The 19147-nt window shown below is 41.4% G+C and overlaps 1 protein-coding gene across 1 annotated transcript in view; it reads right to left on the bottom strand.

Moving 5' to 3' along the window:
* Positions 1–19147, bottom strand: part of FBXL7 (F-box and leucine rich repeat protein 7) — a 515561-nt gene that overhangs the window by 343223 nt on the left and 153191 nt on the right. Inside the window, exon 2 of the mRNA XM_064270747.1 lies at positions 12588–12677. Within this exon, the coding sequence (XP_064126817.1) occupies positions 12588–12677 (90 nt within the window). The remainder of the gene's footprint in view (positions 1–12587; positions 12678–19147) is intronic.

The raw sequence follows: 19147 nt of genomic DNA, 5'->3' as shown, positions 1-19147 counted from the left end.
TTCTGCACCAGGCTGGCTGTTGTGTGCTCTCTTATAACCATGAGTGGGGAAGGATTTCTATAGCTAAAGGTCACTCTTTCCAGTTAGGGAAAGAACATCCTGTGGACGAGAAAGTCTAGAAAAAGTGGAAGAGAAAGAACAGCAACACAACTGGAAAGGATTAAGCTACATCTTATGATGCGGGAACGCAGACTTCGTTGGGGGAAAAAAATGGAAAGTTTCCAGCCTTCTACACTTGAACTCAAACCCCCTGCAGTGTCAAGAAATCAGGAACTTAAACTGTCACAAGAAATAGAATGAGCTTTAAAGAGTGTATTCTACTTACCAGGGAGAATGTACCACCACCAGCTGCTAATTCCTTACAAGGGGTATGGCTTTTAAAAAGTCACAAAATTAGATGCACTTAACTTTCGCATGACTGTTGGAATAGAACACTTCCATCAGGTCAAAAATGCCATTCTCTCATGGATTAAAAGGCAATTGAGGGAGGCGGGGCCAAGATGGCGGACTAGGTGGATGCTACCGCGGATCTCTCTTGCAACAAAGACTCGGAAAAACAAGTGAATCGATCACATACATAACAATCTACGAATTCTGAACAACAAACACAGATTTAGAGATGGAGAACGAACAAATACGGGGAAGCAGCGATTGTTTTCAGAGCCTGGAGACAGCGTACCAGTCAGGTGACCTATGGAGCCCGATTTGGGGCAGAGCCCAGGGGGGCAGACGGCATAGACAAGGGGCCCAGCCCTAGCCCCCGAACTCATTCTGGGAGGGGGCCCAGCTGGTTCACGCGGGCGGCGTGGCGGCGCAGCCGGTGGGAGAAGTCCCCGGGAGGCAGTGACCAGTCTTGGAGCAGGGAGAGCGGCGTCCCAGCCGGGGAGCCATCCCGCCGGGATTTTGGCGGATCGCGGGCGTGGCGTGAGCGCGGGGAGCAGCTCCATCCCCCTGAATTGACCCCGGGGGGGGGCCAGCCAGTTGGCTCGGGTGGCGTGGCGGCACAGCCGGTGGGAGAAGTCCCCGGGAGGCAGTGGCTGGTCTTGGAGTGGGAAGAGCCACGTCCCACCTGGGACGCGCAGTCGTGGCGCAGGCGCGGAGAGCTGCTTCGCTCTCCTGAGCTGACCCCGGGGGGCACCCAGCCAGTTCGCGGAGGCAGCGCAGCGACGCGGCTGGCAGGACGGGGAGTCCCCGGGAGGCAGCGACTGATTTTGGAGTCGGGAGTGCACAATCCTAGTAGGGGAACCTTAACCTTGGGTGTGGGGCTGACAGCGGAGGATCTGACCGTGACTCCAGCAGGCCATACCCCCCGGGGGCAATCTCCACACAGCCAGCACACATAGGCGACGCGCCCGCGGGAATCTCAGATATAAGAGTCATTCCAAGCAAGACAAGCAACTCTGGCTATATTCTGAGGTGCTACTCTCCTATCTCTCTGATTCCTACCCCACCCTACCCAGGTGGCTTCATTAACATCCGAATAGCCTGAGCCAGAGGGAGAACTCTGATAGGGATCTGACTGCATTTTCTTTTAGCGGATTTTCTACAAAAACTAGTTTCCCAGTGATGGCTCGAAGACAGCAGTCCATATCAAACCATATAAAGAAGCAGACCATGACAGCTTCTCCAACCCCCCAAACAAAAGAATCAAAATCTTTCCCAAATGAAGATACAATCCTGGAATTATCAGGTACAGAATATAAAAAACTGATTTACAGAATGCTTCCGGACATCACGAACGAAATAAGGCAAACTGCAGAAAAAGCCAAGGAACACACCGATAAAACTGTTGAAGAACTCAAAAAGATTATTCAAGAACATAGTGGAAAAATTAATAAGTTGCAAGAATCCATAGAGAGACAGCGTGTAGAAATCCAAAAGATTAACAATAAAATTACAGAATTAGACAACACAATAGGAAGTCAGAGAAGCAGACTCGAGCAATTAGAATGCAGACTGGGACATCTGGAGGACCAGGGAATCAACACCAACATAGCTGGAAAAAAATCAGATAAAAGAATTAAAAAAAATGAAGAAACCCTAAGAATCATGTGGGACTCTATCAAGAAGGATAACTTGCGGGTGATTGGAGTCCCAGAACAGGGAGGGGGGACAGAAAACACAGAGAAAATAGTTGAAGAACTCCTGACAGAAAACTTCCCTGACATCATGAAAGATGAAAGGATATCTATCCAAGATGCTCATCGAACCCCATTTAAGATTGATCCAAAAAGAAAAACTCCAGGACATATTATCATCAAACTTGCCAAAACCAAAGACAAACAGAAAATTTTAAAAGCAGCCAGGGAGAAAAGAAAGGTTTCCTTCAAGGGAGAATCAATAAGAATAAGTTCAGACTACTCAGCAGAAACTATGCAGGCAAGAAGGGAACGGGACGACGTATACAGAGCACTGAATGAGAAAAACTGCCAACCAAGGATCACATATCCAGCAAAACTCTCTCTGAAATATGAAGGAGAAATTAAGATATTTACAGATAAACACAAGTTTAGAGAATTTGCAAAAACTAAACCAAGACTGCAAGAAATGCTTAAGGAGATTGTTTGGCCTGATGACCAATAATATCACTTACCAGCACAACACAAGGTCACAAAACAGAACGTCCTGATATCAACGCAACTCAAATAGGGAAAGCACAAAAACAAACAAATTAAGATTAATTTAAATAAATAAATAAAATAATACACATAACAGGGAATCATGGAAGTCAATAGGTAAAAGATCACAATAATCAAAAAGAGGGACTAAATACAGGAGGCATTGAACCGCCAGATGGAAAGTGATACAAGGCGATATAGAACAATACAAGTTAGGTTTTTACTTAGAAAAATAGAGGTAAATAATAACGTAACCACAAACAGGAATATCAATTCCATAACTCAAGATAAAAGCCAAGAAAAACGTAACGACTCAACTAACATAAAGTCAAACACTATGAAAATGAGGATCTCACAATTTACTAAGAAAAACGTCTCAGCACAAAAAAGTATGTGGAAAAATGAAATGGCCAACAACACACATGAAAAGACATCAAAATGACAGCACTAAAAACTTATTTATCTATAATTACGCTGAATGTAAATGGACTAAATGCACCAATAAAGAGACAGAGAGTCACGGACTGGATAAAGAACCACGATCCATCTATATGCTGCCTACAAGAGACACACCTTAGACTTAGAGACACAAACAAACTAAAACTCAAAGGATGGAAAAAAATATATCAAGCAAACAAGAAGCAAAAAAGAAGAGGAGTAGCAATATTAATTTCTGACAAAATAGACTTTAGACTTAACTCCACCACAAAGGATAAAGAAGGACACTATATAATGATAAAAGGGACAATTGATCAGGAAGACATAACCATATTAAACATTTATGCACCCAATGACAGGGCTACAAGATACATAAATCAAATTTTAAAAGAATTGAAAAGTGAGACAGACACCTCCACAATTATAGTAGGAGACTTCAACACACCACTTTCGGAGAAGGACAGGACATCCGGTAAGAAGCTCAATAGAGACACGGAAGACCTACTTACAACAATCAACCAACTTGACCTCATTGACTTATACAGAACTCTCCACCCAACTGCTGCAAAATATACTTTTTTTTCTAGCGCACATGGAACATTCTCTAGAATAGACCACATATTAGGTCATAAAACAAACCTTTGCAGAGTCCAAAACATCGAAATATTACAGAGCATCTTCTCAGACCATAAGGCAATGAAACTAGAAATCAATAACAGAAAAACGAGGGAAAAGAAATCAAATACTTGGAAAATAAACAATACCTTCCTGAAAAAAGACTGAGTTATAGAAGACATCAAGGAGGGAATAAGGAAATTCATAGAATGCAACGAGAATGAAAATACTTCCTATCAAAACCTCTGGGACACAGCAAAAGCAGCGCTCAGAGGCCAATTTAGATTGATAAATGCACACATACAAAAAGAAGAAAGAGCCAAAATCAGAGAATTGTCCCGACAACTTGAACAAATAGAAAGTGAGCAACAAAAGAACCCATCAGGCACCAGAAGAAAACAAATAATAAAAATCAGAGCTGAACTAAATGAATTAGAGAACAGAAAAACAATTGAAAGAATTAACAAAGCCAAAAGCTGGTTCTTTGAAAAAATTAACAAAATTGATAAACCATTGGCTAGACTGACTAAAGAAATACAGGAAAGGAAACAAATAACCCGAATAAGAAACGAGAAGGACCACATCACAACAGAACCAAATGAAATTAAAAGAATCATTTCAGATTACTACGAAAAATTGTACTCTAACAAATTTGAAAACCTAGAAGAAATGGATGAATTCTTGGAAAAACACTACCTACCGAAACTAACACATTCAGAAGCAGAACAACTAAATAGACCCATAACAAAAAAAGAGATTGAAACGGTAATCAAAAAACTTCCAACAAAAAAAAGCCCTGGCCCGGATGGCTTCACTGCAGAGTTCTACCAAACTTTCAGAGAAGAGATAACACCACTACTACTGAAGGTATTTCAAAGCATAGAAAATGACAGAATACTACCCAACTCATTCTATGAAGCCACCATCTCCCTGATACCAAAACCAGGTAAAGACATTACAAAAAAAGAAAATTATAGACCTATATCCCTCATGAACACAGATGCAAAAATCCTCAACAAAATTCTAGCCAATAGAATCCAACAACACATCAAAAAAATAATTCACCCTGATCAAGTGGGATTTATACCAGGTATGCAAGGCTGGTTTAATATCAGAAAAACCATTAATGTAATCCATCACATAAATAAAACAAAAGACAAAAACCACATGATCTTATCAATAGATGCAGAAAAGGCATTTGACAAAGTTCAACACCCATTTATGATAAAAACTCTTACCAAAATAGGAATTGAAGGAAAATTCCTCAACATAATAAAGGGCATCTATGCAAAGCCAACAGCCAATATCACTCTAAATGGAGAGAACCTGAAAGCATTTCCCTTGAGAACGGGAACCAGACAAGGATGCCCTTTATCACGGCTCTTATTCAACATCGTACTTGAAGTCCTAGCCAGGGCAATTAGGCTAGACAAAGAAATAAAGAGTATCCGGATTGGCAAGGAGGAAGTAAAGTTATCACTATTTGCAGATGACATGATCTTAGACACAGAAAACCCTAAGGAATCCTCCAGAAAACTACTGAAACTAATAGAAGAGTTTGGCAGAGTCTCAGGTTACAAGATAAACATACAAAAATCACTTGGATTCCTCTACATCAACAAAAAGAACACCGAAGAGGAAATCACCAAATCAATACCATTCACAGTAGCCCCCGAGAAGATAAAATACTTAGGAATAAATCTTACCAAGGATGTAAAAGACCTATACAAAGAAAACTACAAAGCTCTACTACAAGAAATTCAAAAGGACATACTTAAGTGGAAAAACATACCTTGCTCATGGATAGGAAGACTTAACATAGTAAAAATGTCTGTTCTACCAAAAGCCATCTATACATATAACGCACTTCTGATCCAAATTCCAATGTCATATTTTAAGGGGATAGAGAAACAAATCACCAATTTCATATGGAAGGGAAAGAACCCCCGGATAAGCAAAGCATTACTGAAAAAGAAGAAGAAAGTGGGAGGCCTCACTCTACCTGATTTCAGAACCTATTATACAGCCACAGTAGTCAAAACAGCCTGGTACTGGTACAATAACAGGCACATAGACCAATGGAACAGAATTGAGAACCCAGATATAAATCCATCCACATATGAGCAGCTGATATTTGACAAAGGACCAGTGTCAGTTAATTGGGGAAAAGATAGTCTTTTTAACAAATGGTACTGGCATAACTGGATATCCATCTGCAAAAAAATGAAACAGGACCCATACCTCAAACCATGCACAAACACTAACTCCAAGTGGATTAAAGACCTAAACATAAAGACTAAAACGATAAAGATCATGGAAGAAAAAATAGGGACAACCTTAGGAGCCCTAATACAAGGCATAAACAGAATACAAAACATTACCAAAAATGATGAAGAGAAACCCGATAACTGGGAGCTCCTAAAAATCAAACACCTATGCTCATCTAAAGACTTCACCAAAAGAGTAAAAAGACCACCTACAGACTGGGAAAGAATTTTCAGCTATGACATCTCAGACCAGCGCCTGATCTCTAAAATCTACATGATTCTGTCAAAACTCAACCACAAAAAGACAAACAACCCAATCAAGAAGTGGGCAAAGGATATGAACACACATTTCACTAAGGAAGATATTCAGGCAGCCAACAGATACATGAGAAAATGCTCTCGATCATTAGCCATTAGAGAAATGCAAATTAAAACTACGATGAGATTCCATCTCACACCAACTAGGCTGGCATTAATCCAAAAAGCACAAAATAATAAATGTTGGAGAGGCTGCGGAGAGATTGGAACTCTTATACACTGCTGGTGGGAATGTCAAATGGTACAACCACTTTGGAAATCTATCGGGCGTTATCTTAAACAGTTAGAAATAGAACTACCAAACAACGCAGAAATCCCACTCCTCGGAATATACCCTAGAGATACAAGAGCCTTCACACAAACAGATATATGCACACCCATGTTTATTGCAGCTCTGTTTACAACAGCAAAAAGCTGGAAGCAACCAAGGTGTCCGTCAACGGATGAATGGGTAAATAAATTGTGGTATATTCACACAATGGAATACTATGCATCGATAAAGAACAGTGACGAATCTGTGAAACATTTCATAACATGGAGGAACCTGGAAGGCATTATGCTGAGTGAAATGAGTCAGAGGCAAAAGGACAAATATTGTATAAGACCATTATTATAAGATCTTGAGAAATAGTAAAAACTGAGAAGAACACATACTTTTGTGGTTACGGGGGGGAGGGAGGGAGGGAGGGAGAGGGTTTTTTATTGATTAATCAGTAGATAAGAACTGCTTTGGGTGAAGGGAAAGGCAACACTCAATACATGGAAGGTCAGCTCAGTTGGACTGGACCAAAAGCAAAGAAGTTTCCGGGATAAAATGAATGCTTCAAAGGTCAGCGGAGCAGGGGCGGGGGTCTGGGGAACATGGTTTGAGGGGACTTCTAAGTCAATTGGCAAAATAATTCTATTATGAAAACATTCTGCATCCCACTTTGAAATGTGGCGTCTGGGGTCTTAAATGCTAACAAGCGGCCACCTAAGATGCATCAATTGGTCTCAACCCACCTGGAGCAAAGGAAAATGAAGAACACCAAGCTCACATGACAACTAAGAGCCCAAGAGACAGAAAGGGCCACATGAACCAGAGACCTACATCATCCTGAGACCAGAAGAACTAGTTGGTGCCCGGCCACAACCGATGACTGCCCTGACAGGGAGCACAACAGAGAACTCCTGAGGGAGCAGGAGATCAGTGGGATGCAGACCCCAAATTCTCATAAAAAGGCCGTACTTAATGGTCTGACTGCGACTAGAGGAATCCCGGCGGCAATGCTCCCCAGACCTTCTGTTGGCACAGGACAGGAACCATCCCCGAAGACAACTCATCAGACATGAAAGGGACTGGTCAGCAGAGGGGAGAGAGATGCTGAAGAAGAGTGAGCTAATTAAATCAGGTGGACACTTGATGAAGAGTGAGCTAATTAAATCAGGTGTTGGCAACTCTTGTCTGGAGGGGGGATGGGAGGATAGAGAGAGAGGGAAGCTGGCAAAATTGTCACGAAAGGAGAGACTGAAAGGGCTGACTCAATAGGGGGAGAGCAAGTGGGAGAAGGGAGTAAGATGTATGTAAACTTACATGTGACAGACTGATTGGATTTGTAAAAGTTCACTTGAAGCTTAATAAAAGTTAAAAAAAAAAAAAAGGCAATTAAATCACTAGCTATCTCACTGTGTGGAAGGGAATAGCCTTCTGACACTGAGTGGATTAGTTGGAACATTGCAAAGGCAGCAGGGACACCAGTCGTTAGCAAAGACACTGCTGGAGAGAATAAATCCGATGCCTGAGCCATTACGGTTGGTTGCTGGAATACTAAACTATGAGCTGAGGTTAGAGGCAATCCAGGAAAAGCCATCTTTGGGAAACCTGTGGCTGGTAACCTCTCGTGACTTCCCGGACTTCACAGGGAACAGGGACTGGGAGGAGTCAATTCTGAGTGGGCACCTCTTGTGAGGCTGGCAACATTCACCCGAGGGCTCACTATGATGGCTCTCTGGCCAGTGCTGGCCCAAGCAAGGCCCAAGCATCTCAGAGGCTTCCCAGCCGGTAACCCTGTACTTTGTACTGGTCAGCCCTCCATCTCCTACCAGGTCCGCTGACCAGTATTTATGATATCCTCCTGGTATTTTCAAAGAATAGTCTGTGACAATTTAGATATGAGTCTGAAGGTCATTCGGGAGCAGCAGCTCCGTGATGCCCTTTTTTTTTTTTTTTTTTAAATGTGGACAATTCAATGACTGTTAGTGAATTTACTGGGTAGTGCAACAATCCCCACAATCCAATGTTAGGACATGTTCATCTCCGCAGTAAGATCTCTTGGGCCCATTTATAGTTAACCCACATTCCCACCCCTGTGGTGTGATTGATTACTTTTGTGTGGCCTTTCTAGCCATGGTCTCCATAACTTCCACTCAGGAGATTCAGCAGGAATGTGTGGTAGGGTAGTTGTGTCCCATCAAAGGGACTGGCCAGTTTTGCCTTAAAAGAGAGCCAATTCCAGAGCAGAGAGGAGGATCCTACCACCACAAGGAAGAACAGCCAGGAGCGAAGAGCTTGTCTTTTGGACCTGGAATCCGTGCCCTGAGTTCCTGAAAGCAGGAAAGAGAGAGAGAGCAAGCTGTAACCCTGAAGATGCGGGGGTAGGAGAGACCCAGCAGTAGGAGACATCGCGTTGGGCTTCCTGGCCAATGGAGAGAGAAAGCTGAGTGCCTTTGGGAGAGGCCTCGGGCCAGGGAGAGGCGTGCCTGTGAGCAGAGTTGGGAAGAGGTTGTCCTGAGGGAAGAACTGTATCCTGAATATTTCTCAGCCTGAATTGTAACTTTTACTTCCCTAATAAAGCCTGTAATTGTGAGTATTGTCTGTGAGTTTTGTGTGGCCACTGCAATGAGTTATCCAACCCAGCAGAGAAGTAGAGACTGCTGCACAAGGGATAGAATTAGTAAAGATGGCGGAGAGAGGAGGCTTGTCTAGCCTCCACCTCATGGGAGTCAGCCTTGCACTGTTGATCTTGGTTTTATTTTCCCCTTGTGAGGTTGAAGGAGGTCAGACACTGCCACCAAGCCATTTTTACCACCCAAACCATAAAGTAAACAAACCAGATGCCATTAAGCCAATTCCGATTCATGGTGACTCTTTGTGCTTCAGAGTAAAACTGCACCATAGGATCTTCAGTGGCTGTGATCCTTGGAAGTAGATTGCCAGGCCTTTCTTCCCACGCACCTCTGAATGAATTTAAATTCGAACCATCAACTTTTTGGTTAGCAGTTAAGTGCTTAACTATTTCACCACCCAGGGACTCCATTCTCACCCCCAGCCCTAGGTAAATGCCCTTCCCTTTTTTCTACTCCCAAGTCCTCAGTTTATTTACCAGCATGTGTTACATAGAGTGTCTTACCTACATGTTTCCCAGAACGGGACTATGCCTGCATCATTAGATTAGCTACTGGTGGAGGTCAGACACACACACATGCACACACTGCCAGTCAGGGCAGTACCTTCCCTGTTCATTCCATCAGGGAAAAGTCCAACATCATCCTATAAAATGCTTTCAACCCAGCTATTAGAGGCATGGCCATGGCTTTCAAAGTCTGCAGGAAAACTGAACATCATCTTTCACATTATATACCATATTTAGAAATCAACATCACTCGGTCCTTTCAACTAAGGATCCTGCCTGTGCTTCCCAAAGATGATATTTATGAATTCAGTAGTGAAAAATCATAAGAGGATCAAAAAACTGAAGAAAATAACCATAATCAAAGAGCTTCCAGAAAGCTAGTTATACCACTCACCCCGTATTTCCTTAATGTCAAATGTTAAATAAACATAGTTATACAAAACAGTGGGAAAAGAATTAAAGAAGCATTTTTAGCTTTGGTCCTCCATGGAATTGGTAAGAAATTGGCGTTCACTTTCTGTTTCTTAGTCAGCATGTGGCATGCAGTGGTTAACCTGGGTGTTTCCCAGGGGGAGGAAATGACTGTTCCATTGGATAAATCCACCCAGTGGAGGGCGGAAATCCAACACCTAAGAGGTGCACCGGGTCTGTTGCCTGTGCATTTTGAAAATTAGTACCAGCCATGGATCCATTTTGCAAGTACCACCCTGATACTAGGAGATCAAATTTGCAGCAAACATCCCTGAAATAAATTTTAAAGTAACTAATCAATGTATTACTAATTATTAATTAAGGTATAACTCATTAATATAATACTATTTAATGTAACTATATTTAATGTAATCTTAGTTTAATTCTTCTTCATTTTCATTAATTAAAAATAACTTAGTAGCGATATGTATTCACACATACAGTCTTCCAAATTATTTTTAGTAAAATGGAACATTAAAAAAACTTTTTTTCAGATATAGAAGGAACTGGGTAGCGTGATTAACAGGTTGGGGTTCTTCCACTTAAGTGTTAAAAACAAATTCTAGTTTAATTTCTAATTTAGTCCAGTTGCTAAAAGTTCTGTTGCATATGAACATCATATTTTCCCTCCCCACCCCCCCGATTCTACCAGCAGAGTGACAGAAAAAAAAAAAAAAAAAAAAAAGTTGTGACAAAATGTATAAAACATTGGCTGGGGCTGGGCCAAAAGAATTTTCCTATGGGAAAAGCAAAATAAAATGAAAATTTTAAGTCCCTATACAGTTGTTTTTTTTTTTTTGAGGCATAAAAAGCAGACATCTTTAAATGTATGAAGTCCCATAGTCCCTCCCTGCTCCTGCAATACAGCACATAGAGTTTTGAATTTTCTATTTCTAAAACAGAACAAAAATAATAAGGAAACGTAAATCCTCATTGGGAAACATAAAGTGGTTATTGAACATTTTTAACTTTCTATTTTCATAGCCCCTCAAATTAGACAAATGACTATGATTGGAGTGTCAGTAAAAAATGGTGGAACGAAGTCATAATCTTGCAAAACACAGATTTCTGATTAGAGAGGATCTTAAACAAATTAAATTGAAGTGATTTCCACTCTGGCTCATGAGAATAGAAGCCGCCAAACAAATGTCTAGAAGCAATTAACCAAATCTGCATATTACCTTAACTGAATTTGAAGACTGATCTAATGCCCATATCTGAATTAAGAGGCAGAAAATTAAAACTGAATTGCTACCTGATGCTTTACTGCTCTAAGCCAAACACCCCAATGCGTGTGCCTTACAAAGTTGTTGACTTACTAATTTACATTGAACTACACCAAGGCATTAACACAAGAGAATATAACCCAAGTGAAAGCCACTTATAAATCAATCTAGGAATAATTACCCCACAGAAAGTAATTCTATGTTCCTTGGAGCACACCAAATTAAAGAATACCCAAGAAGAAAATATAGGTCAGCAGAAGTAAGCCATCAGCATACATTGTGACACAGGTCAAAAGAAACAAAACAACAGAGATGACCAACATCAGGTCATGAGTCTGCTTCTCAATATTGTCAGCAACAGAAATTAAGCCTCAAAATGTACATCCTCAACCCCCTCTACACTTTGGGATACACGAATCCTATACAGTCTCAGGAAAATCAGCCAACACCTCAAAAAGAGTCTTTTGTTACAAATATCACTGATGTCTTACACTGTAACTTCATCTGAAAGTCAGTTTATAAAGAACTCTTCTTCAGAAAGGAAGTTATCTAATTGTGTTTAACATTAAAAAAAAAAGGAACTGATTCCATAATTGGGTCAGCTTTCCACAGACAGGACCACAGAAACAAAGATTTCTACTCTCAAACAAGTAAGCAATAAATAAAAATCTCCTCCTATATTGGGAAGTACATACAGCCAATTTCTTCATCAAGAATATCAATGCAGCCAATCTTTTTACTAATAGAGCTTTTCACTTACTCTTTAAATAATCAGACAATCCTACTTTCCTACTCCCAAATTTTGGTGATTAGTTCAAGCTGAACAAATTGCATGAATGTGATGTGACCTTCCCATTATTCTAATCCTGAATTCCAGGTGCACCTATTTTGAAAGTTCTGGCATGAAAATTCAACTACAACAAAAAATATTTTGCAATCATATTATTCTCCACACTGAAAAACAAAACACATAACATCATAAAAACTACCCATAAGTCAGCCTACTATATCATCACAAAACCCCAGATTTAAAATCGAAAAATTTACAATTCATCAAATCAACTTTAATGGATGTTAACAGCAATCCAACCAAAAGGAAACATGGGAATGCGTTTCTTTCTCATTTTTGAGACTCTCATGTGCTTTCACTCAGTAGAACAGCAACGAGCCTCACACATTTATTTGTCTTCCAAACACAGCCAGCACTAAGAGAAGGCAAGATAATAAAGACCAGATGCCTACCTTCACTGGTAGCCACATTCTTCTGGGCTTTGGTTGGCGTATGATCTGTGCTTGAACTCACGTCAGATGAGATGCTGGAGCTGCCTTTGCCTAGAGAAAACAAAAACGGGCAGCTCTTGAGTTTTGTGATTTCAGAACTGGGCCACACTTCCATTGGTGCGGTAACTTGGAGAGAACCAGGGGCTGGGAGACAGTGGCAGTTCAGTGGTGGTTCAGTGGTAGAATTCTCACCTTCCATGCAGGAAGGAAACCTGAATTCAATTCCTACCCAATACATTTCAAGCAAAGCCGCCATCCATCTGTCAGTGGTGGCATGCATGCTGCTATGATACGGAACAAGTTTAAGTGGAGTTTCCAGTCTGAGCCAGTCACGGAAGAAGGGCCTGAGGATCTCCTTCTGAAAATCAGCCAGTGAAAACTCTATGGATCAGAACATTCCGATCCTGTTGTGCATGGTGTGATCATGATTCGGGGGCCAACTCAACTGGGGCTGAGAACACCACCAACACCAAGAAAAGAGGAATGTCCTTGAGAAAGTTTTGCACAATAAGCTATTTATTGTAGCTGAATGCAGGGGGTGGTATCCCGCAGCTAGAGATAAGCAGTACCGGAGCCACCAGAAGGTGAGGAGGGCATGAAAAACCCTGGAGAAGAGAAGTGTGGGGTGGGTCTCTTGTGCATCCTAATGATGTCCTCCCACAGCAATGTGGAGGTTTCTGGGTCAGAGAGCTCTGAAGGGCTGATGCAGCTGTTGTTGTTAGTGACCATCCAGTCGATTTTTGACTCATGGCAACCTCAAGTGACAGAATACAACTGCCCCACGGGGTTTTTTAGCCTGTAATATTTACACTGATCCTTCTTCAGGATCAGTAGTTGGAAAATGTGACCTTGGTGATAGAAACGATGCTGGAGATCCCATGAAAGAATTTTGCAAGACCAACAACTTCTTCACTGCAAATACTTTTTTTCACCAACATAAAGGGCGACTATACACGTGGACCTCGCCAGATGAAATACACAAGAATCAAACTGACTACTTCTGTGGAAAGAGAACATGGAAAGGCTCAATATCATCAGTCAGAACAAGGCCAGGGGTCGACTGTGGAACAGACCATCAATTGCTCATATGCAAGTTCAAGTTCAAATTGAAGAAAATTAGAACAAGTCCAGAGAGCCAAAATATAACCTTCAATACATCCCACCTGAATTTAGAGACCATATATTTGACACCTTTAACACTAATGACTGAAGACCAGAAAAGTTGTGGAATAACATCAAGGATATCATACATGAAGAAAGCAAGAGGTCACTGAAAAGACAAGAAAGAAAGAAAAGACCAAAATGGATGTCAGAAGAGACTCTGAAATTTGCTCTTGAACGTCGAATAGCTAAGGCAAAAGGAAGAAATGATGAACTAAAAGAACTGAACAGAAGATCTGAAAGGGTGGCTCGAGAAGACAAAGTCAAGTATTATAATGACATGTGCAAAGAGCCAAAGATAGAAAATCAAAAGGGAAGAACATGCTCAGTACCTCTCAAGCTGAAAGAACTGAAGAAAAAATTCAAGCCTCGAATTGAAATTGTGAAGGATTCCATGGAAAAAAAATTAAATGATGCAGGAAGAATCAAAAGAAGATGGAAGGAGTACAGTCATTATACCAAAAAGAATTGGTCAACACCCAACCATTTCAAGCAGCAGCATATGATCAGGAACCGACGGTACTGAAGGAAGGAGTCCAAGCTGCTCTGAAGGCATTGGTGAAAAACAAGGTTCCAGGAATTGACGGAATATCAATTGAGATGTTTCAACAAACGAATGCAGCTCTGGAAGCATTCACTCATCTATGCCAAGAAGTATGGAAGACAGCTACCTGGCCAACCGGCTGAAAGAGATCCATGTTTATGCCTATTCCCAAGAAAGGTGATCCAATCAAATGCAGAAATTAACCAACAATATCATTATCACCTGTTAGCAAAATTTTGCTGAAGATCATTCAAAAGTAGCTGCAGTAGTATATCGACAGAGAACTGCCAGAAAGTCAAGCCAGATTTAGAAGAGCACATGGAACCAGGGATATCATTGCTGATGTCAGATGGATCCTGGCTGAAAGCAGAGAATGCCAGAAAGATGTTTACCTGAGTTTTATTGACTATGCAAAGGCATTCGACCGTGTGGATCATAACAAATTATGGATAATATTTCGATGAATGGGAATTCCAGAACACTTAATTGTGCTCATGAGGAACCTGTACATAGATCAAGACACCGTCGTTCAAGCAAAATAAGGGGATACAGCCTGGTTTAAGGTCAGGAAAGGTACGTGTCAAGGATGTATCCTTTCACCGTATCTATTCAATCTGTATGCAGAACAAATAACCCAAGAAGACAGACTCTATGAACAAGAACAGGGCATAGGGATTAGAGGAAGACTCATTAACAACCTGTGTTATGCAGATGGCACAACCTTGCTTGCTGAAAGTGAAGAGGACTTAAAGCACTTACTGATGAAGATTAAAGACCACAGCCTTCAGTATGGATTACACCTGAACATAAAGAAAACAAAAATCCTCACAACTGAAACAATAAGCAACATCATGACAAATGGGGAAAAGATTGAAGTTGTCAAGGATTTCATTTTACTTGGATCCACAATCAACAGCCATGAAAACAGGAGTCAAGAAATCAAAAGACGCATTGCGTTGGGCAGATCTGCTGCAAAAGACCTCTTTAAAGTGTTGAAAAGCAAAGATGTCACCTTGAAGACTAAGGTGCGCCTGACCCAAGCCCCAGTGTTTTCAATTGCATCATATGCATGTGAAAGCTGGAATACCAAAGAATTGACACCTTTGAATTGTGCTGGTGAAGAATATTGAATATACCATGGACTGCCAAAAGAAAGAAAAAGTCTGTCTTGGAAGAAGTATAACCAGAATGCTCCTTAGAAGCAAGGATGGTGAGACTTTGGACATGTTATCTATCAGGAGGGATGGTCCCTGGAGAGGGACATCATGGTTGGTAAAGTACAGGGTCAGTGAAGAAAAGAAAGACCCTCAATGAGATAGACTGACACAGTGGCTGCAACAATGGGCTCAAACATAACAATGACTGTGAGCATGGCACAGGACCAAGCAGTGTTTCATTCTGTAGTACCTGGGGTCTCTTTGAGTTGGAACCGACCCAACAGCACCTAACAACAGCAGTAATCTTTACAGGCCAGGTCTTTTTCCCACCGAGCTGCTGGGCAGTCTCAGACCAGCAACTTTGCAGTTAGAAGCTGAGTGCTTAACCTTGTGCCACCAGGGCTCTCCTTAAGGGATAGGCCACAGCTAGGGGTCCTTATAACTACAGGGTTTTAACTTATCTAGGGCTAACAGATGTTGGGTGCACTTTTGAAGCATATGTAAAGCAGGCAGGCACTAAGCAGCTGAAAATTTGTTTATCTGGGCTATTTTTAAAACAGTTGGATGTATGCAAATTTGAGTTTGGTGCTCAAACCCAGAAGAAAACTCTCTGCCCTGGATTCAATTCCAACTCATGACAACCCTATAGGGCAGGGTAGAAGTGCCCCATAGGGTTTTCACGGCTGTAATCATTAAGGAAGCAGACTGCCACATCTTTTCTCCAGTGGAGTGGCTGGTGGGTTGGAACCGCTGACCTTTTAGTTAGCAGCAGAGTGCTTAACCACTGAGACACTAGGGCTCCATGAGTTTGGTGGCAGCAGGCTTTTTTTCTTTGGGCTAAGCTGGCTTTAAAGAAATAACCAACTTAGGGCCAATGCACAGAGGCCATTTTTGACTCGTGACCATTTGGTTCTATACCTAGTCATATCACCTGTTTCCAAGAAAAGATTTGTAGTACAAAGAAGAGAGTTTATTAGGTTTTTATTGCCTTCTGCATTAAACTTATTTTGGGAAGTACAGTACCCAACTGTTATGGATTAAATTGTGTCCCCTAGAAAATGTCTGTCAACTTGGCTAGGCCATGATTCCCACTATTGTGTGATTGTGCACCATTTTGTCATCTGATGTGATTTTCCTATGTGTCGTAAATCCTGTCTCTATGATGTTGAGAGATGGGATTCAAAGCAGTTATGTTAATGAGGCAGGGCTCAATGGACAAGGTTAGGTTATGTCTTGAGTTGATTTCTTTTGAGATATAAAAGAAAGAACTGAGCAGAGAGACATGGGTACCTCATACCACAAATAAAGCAGTGCTGGGAACAGAGTGCATCTTTTGGACTTGGGGTTCCTGCACGGAGAAGCTCCTAGACGAGGGCAAGATTGATGACAAGGACCTTGCTCCAGAGTTGACAGAGAATGAATGCCTTCCCCTGGAGCTGATGCCCTGAATTTCTACTTCTAGCCTCCTAGACTGTGAGAGAATAAACGTCTCTTTGTTGAAGCCATCCACTTGTGGTATTTCTGTTATAGCAGCACTAGATGACTAAGACACCAACCTGTGTTATAGCAGGAAAAATGCGTTATTAATAATATGCCTTGAGTATAAACTCAGAGAAGATTAGAAAACAGTCAAATATAATAACATAATCTCATATTGGCACCCATGTGAACAAGAAAGTACAAGTGGGGAAAACAACAATAGTATTATTTTTTTTTTAATTGCGACTATATAGTTTTCTCAGTTAAAGGAATAAGCAAATATAGCACTGAGGCATTACCAGAGGAATAAGAGCCTGCTGGCTTCAAATAGCTGCATCACCTTAAAAATAAATACATAAAAACAAATTCCCAGTTTAACAGGTACTTCTTTAAAAAGAAAAAACAGAAAAACTGCATTTTTCTAACACAATGATTCTCAACCAATAATTTACCTCCCAAAAGGGCATTTGGCAGAAAACCCTACTGAACAGTTTTTCTCTGTCACACAGGGTCACTATGAGTTGAAATGAACTCCATGGCACCTAACAATAACAACAGTGCCAGTTTAGTCATCACAAATGGGAGGAGGGTTACTACTAGCATCTAGTGGGTAGAGGCCAGAGATGCTGCCCAGCATCATAAATGCACAGACAGCCCCCAACAACAACAATAAATTATCCAGCCCAAAACATCCGTAGCGCCCAAGTTGAGAAAACCCTGGCTTAAAGTCTTATCTCAATTGAGGGCTGAGTTTCTACTCTTCAAATTTTTAATATAATCATATATAGTGATATTACAGGACATTCTCCAAATAACACAGGCAAGTCTACAAATATGAACCACACTCCCTGCCCAGTGAGGCCAGTGCTTAATGGCCGTGGTGGGGAGAATTCTAAAATGATTCCTATGATTCCCTATCACTTGTGCCTATGCCTTTGTGGAATCTCCTCCCCTGAGTGTGGACAGAGTCTGTAATTTGCATCTAACCAAAAGAATAAACCAAAGGTGAGAGGATTTTGCAGACTTAAGTCCCTTATGAGTTGGCTTTAAATTATCAAAAGGGAGATTATCCCTGGTGGGGCTGACCTAATTAGGTGAGCCCTTTAGAAAAGGGTCTAGAGGAGATAGAAGCTCTCCTGCTGTCCTTGGAGAAGTAAGCCTCAGTTAGTTCTACAGCTGCAAAGAAACACAAGCATGCAAGTGGACTCTAAGATACAGATGAGAACACCTTGATTGCGGCTTCCTGTGACCCCATGTGCAGGATCCAGCTAAGCCATGCCCAGGACCCAAGGAAACTGTGAGATGGTAAATGCATGCTGTGTTAAGCCACTACGTTGAGTTTGTGGTAATTTGTTACGGAGTTATTAAAAAAAAAAAACTAATACAATGACCAACTAATTATATCATGGGTGAACTCTTTTTTCACTCCACAGTTATGTTCAACACTCTTAAATGCAGCTGAGAAACACTGTTTTTCAGTAATCTTCACTGCATAGTCATGTACCACCCCAGCTAGAATGAGTAAACTTACTGTCTGAACACATGCAGAGTAGAAAAGCATGAATGGGGTTAGGTTTAAAGAGCTTCAGAACTTGTTTGCTTCTGTTGAAAGTAGCTGAAAAATCCAAGTGCATGGGTGATATCTGAAACAGAAACCCCGTTGCTGTTGAGTTGATTCTGACTCCGAGTGACCCTATAGGACACAGTAGATCTGTTCCATATGGTTTCCAAGGAGCGGCTGGTGAATTTGAACTACTGAACTTTTGGTTAGCAGCCATAGCTCTTAACCACTATACCCCCAGAGCTCCATCTGAAACAAGCCTACTATCATTCTGATTGTCCCTGCTCACTTCAGTCCTCCTCTGATAGCTTACCCAGATAGTGTCACCACTCTCCACCTGTTTGTGTCTAGCCAGCCCTTGTGCCCTGGCAACCTTTGGAGTTAGCTGGGATGCTGGACCAGGTACCGAGTTACAGTATGTCAACTTAGTCTCTGACCTTGGTCTGCCATCCCCTTACTCTTTGACCTTGGGCAGTCAATCCTCTTCCAGGAGGCTCAGTTTCCACATCTGGTAGAGGAGATGGTTGGACTAAATGAATTCTAGAAGCTCAAGTATTCTATGATTCCATGCATCCATTACAGTTCACCTCAAAGCTGAGTTTAAAAGGCGAAGATGTCA

The sequence above is a fragment of the Loxodonta africana genome, chromosome 2, assembly GCF_030014295.1.
Source record: "Loxodonta africana isolate mLoxAfr1 chromosome 2, mLoxAfr1.hap2, whole genome shotgun sequence".
Taxonomy (NCBI): Eukaryota; Metazoa; Chordata; class Mammalia; order Proboscidea; family Elephantidae; genus Loxodonta; species Loxodonta africana.
Note: the sequence above shows the minus strand (reverse complement) of the source record. Positions and strands in the feature narration are given on the sequence as shown.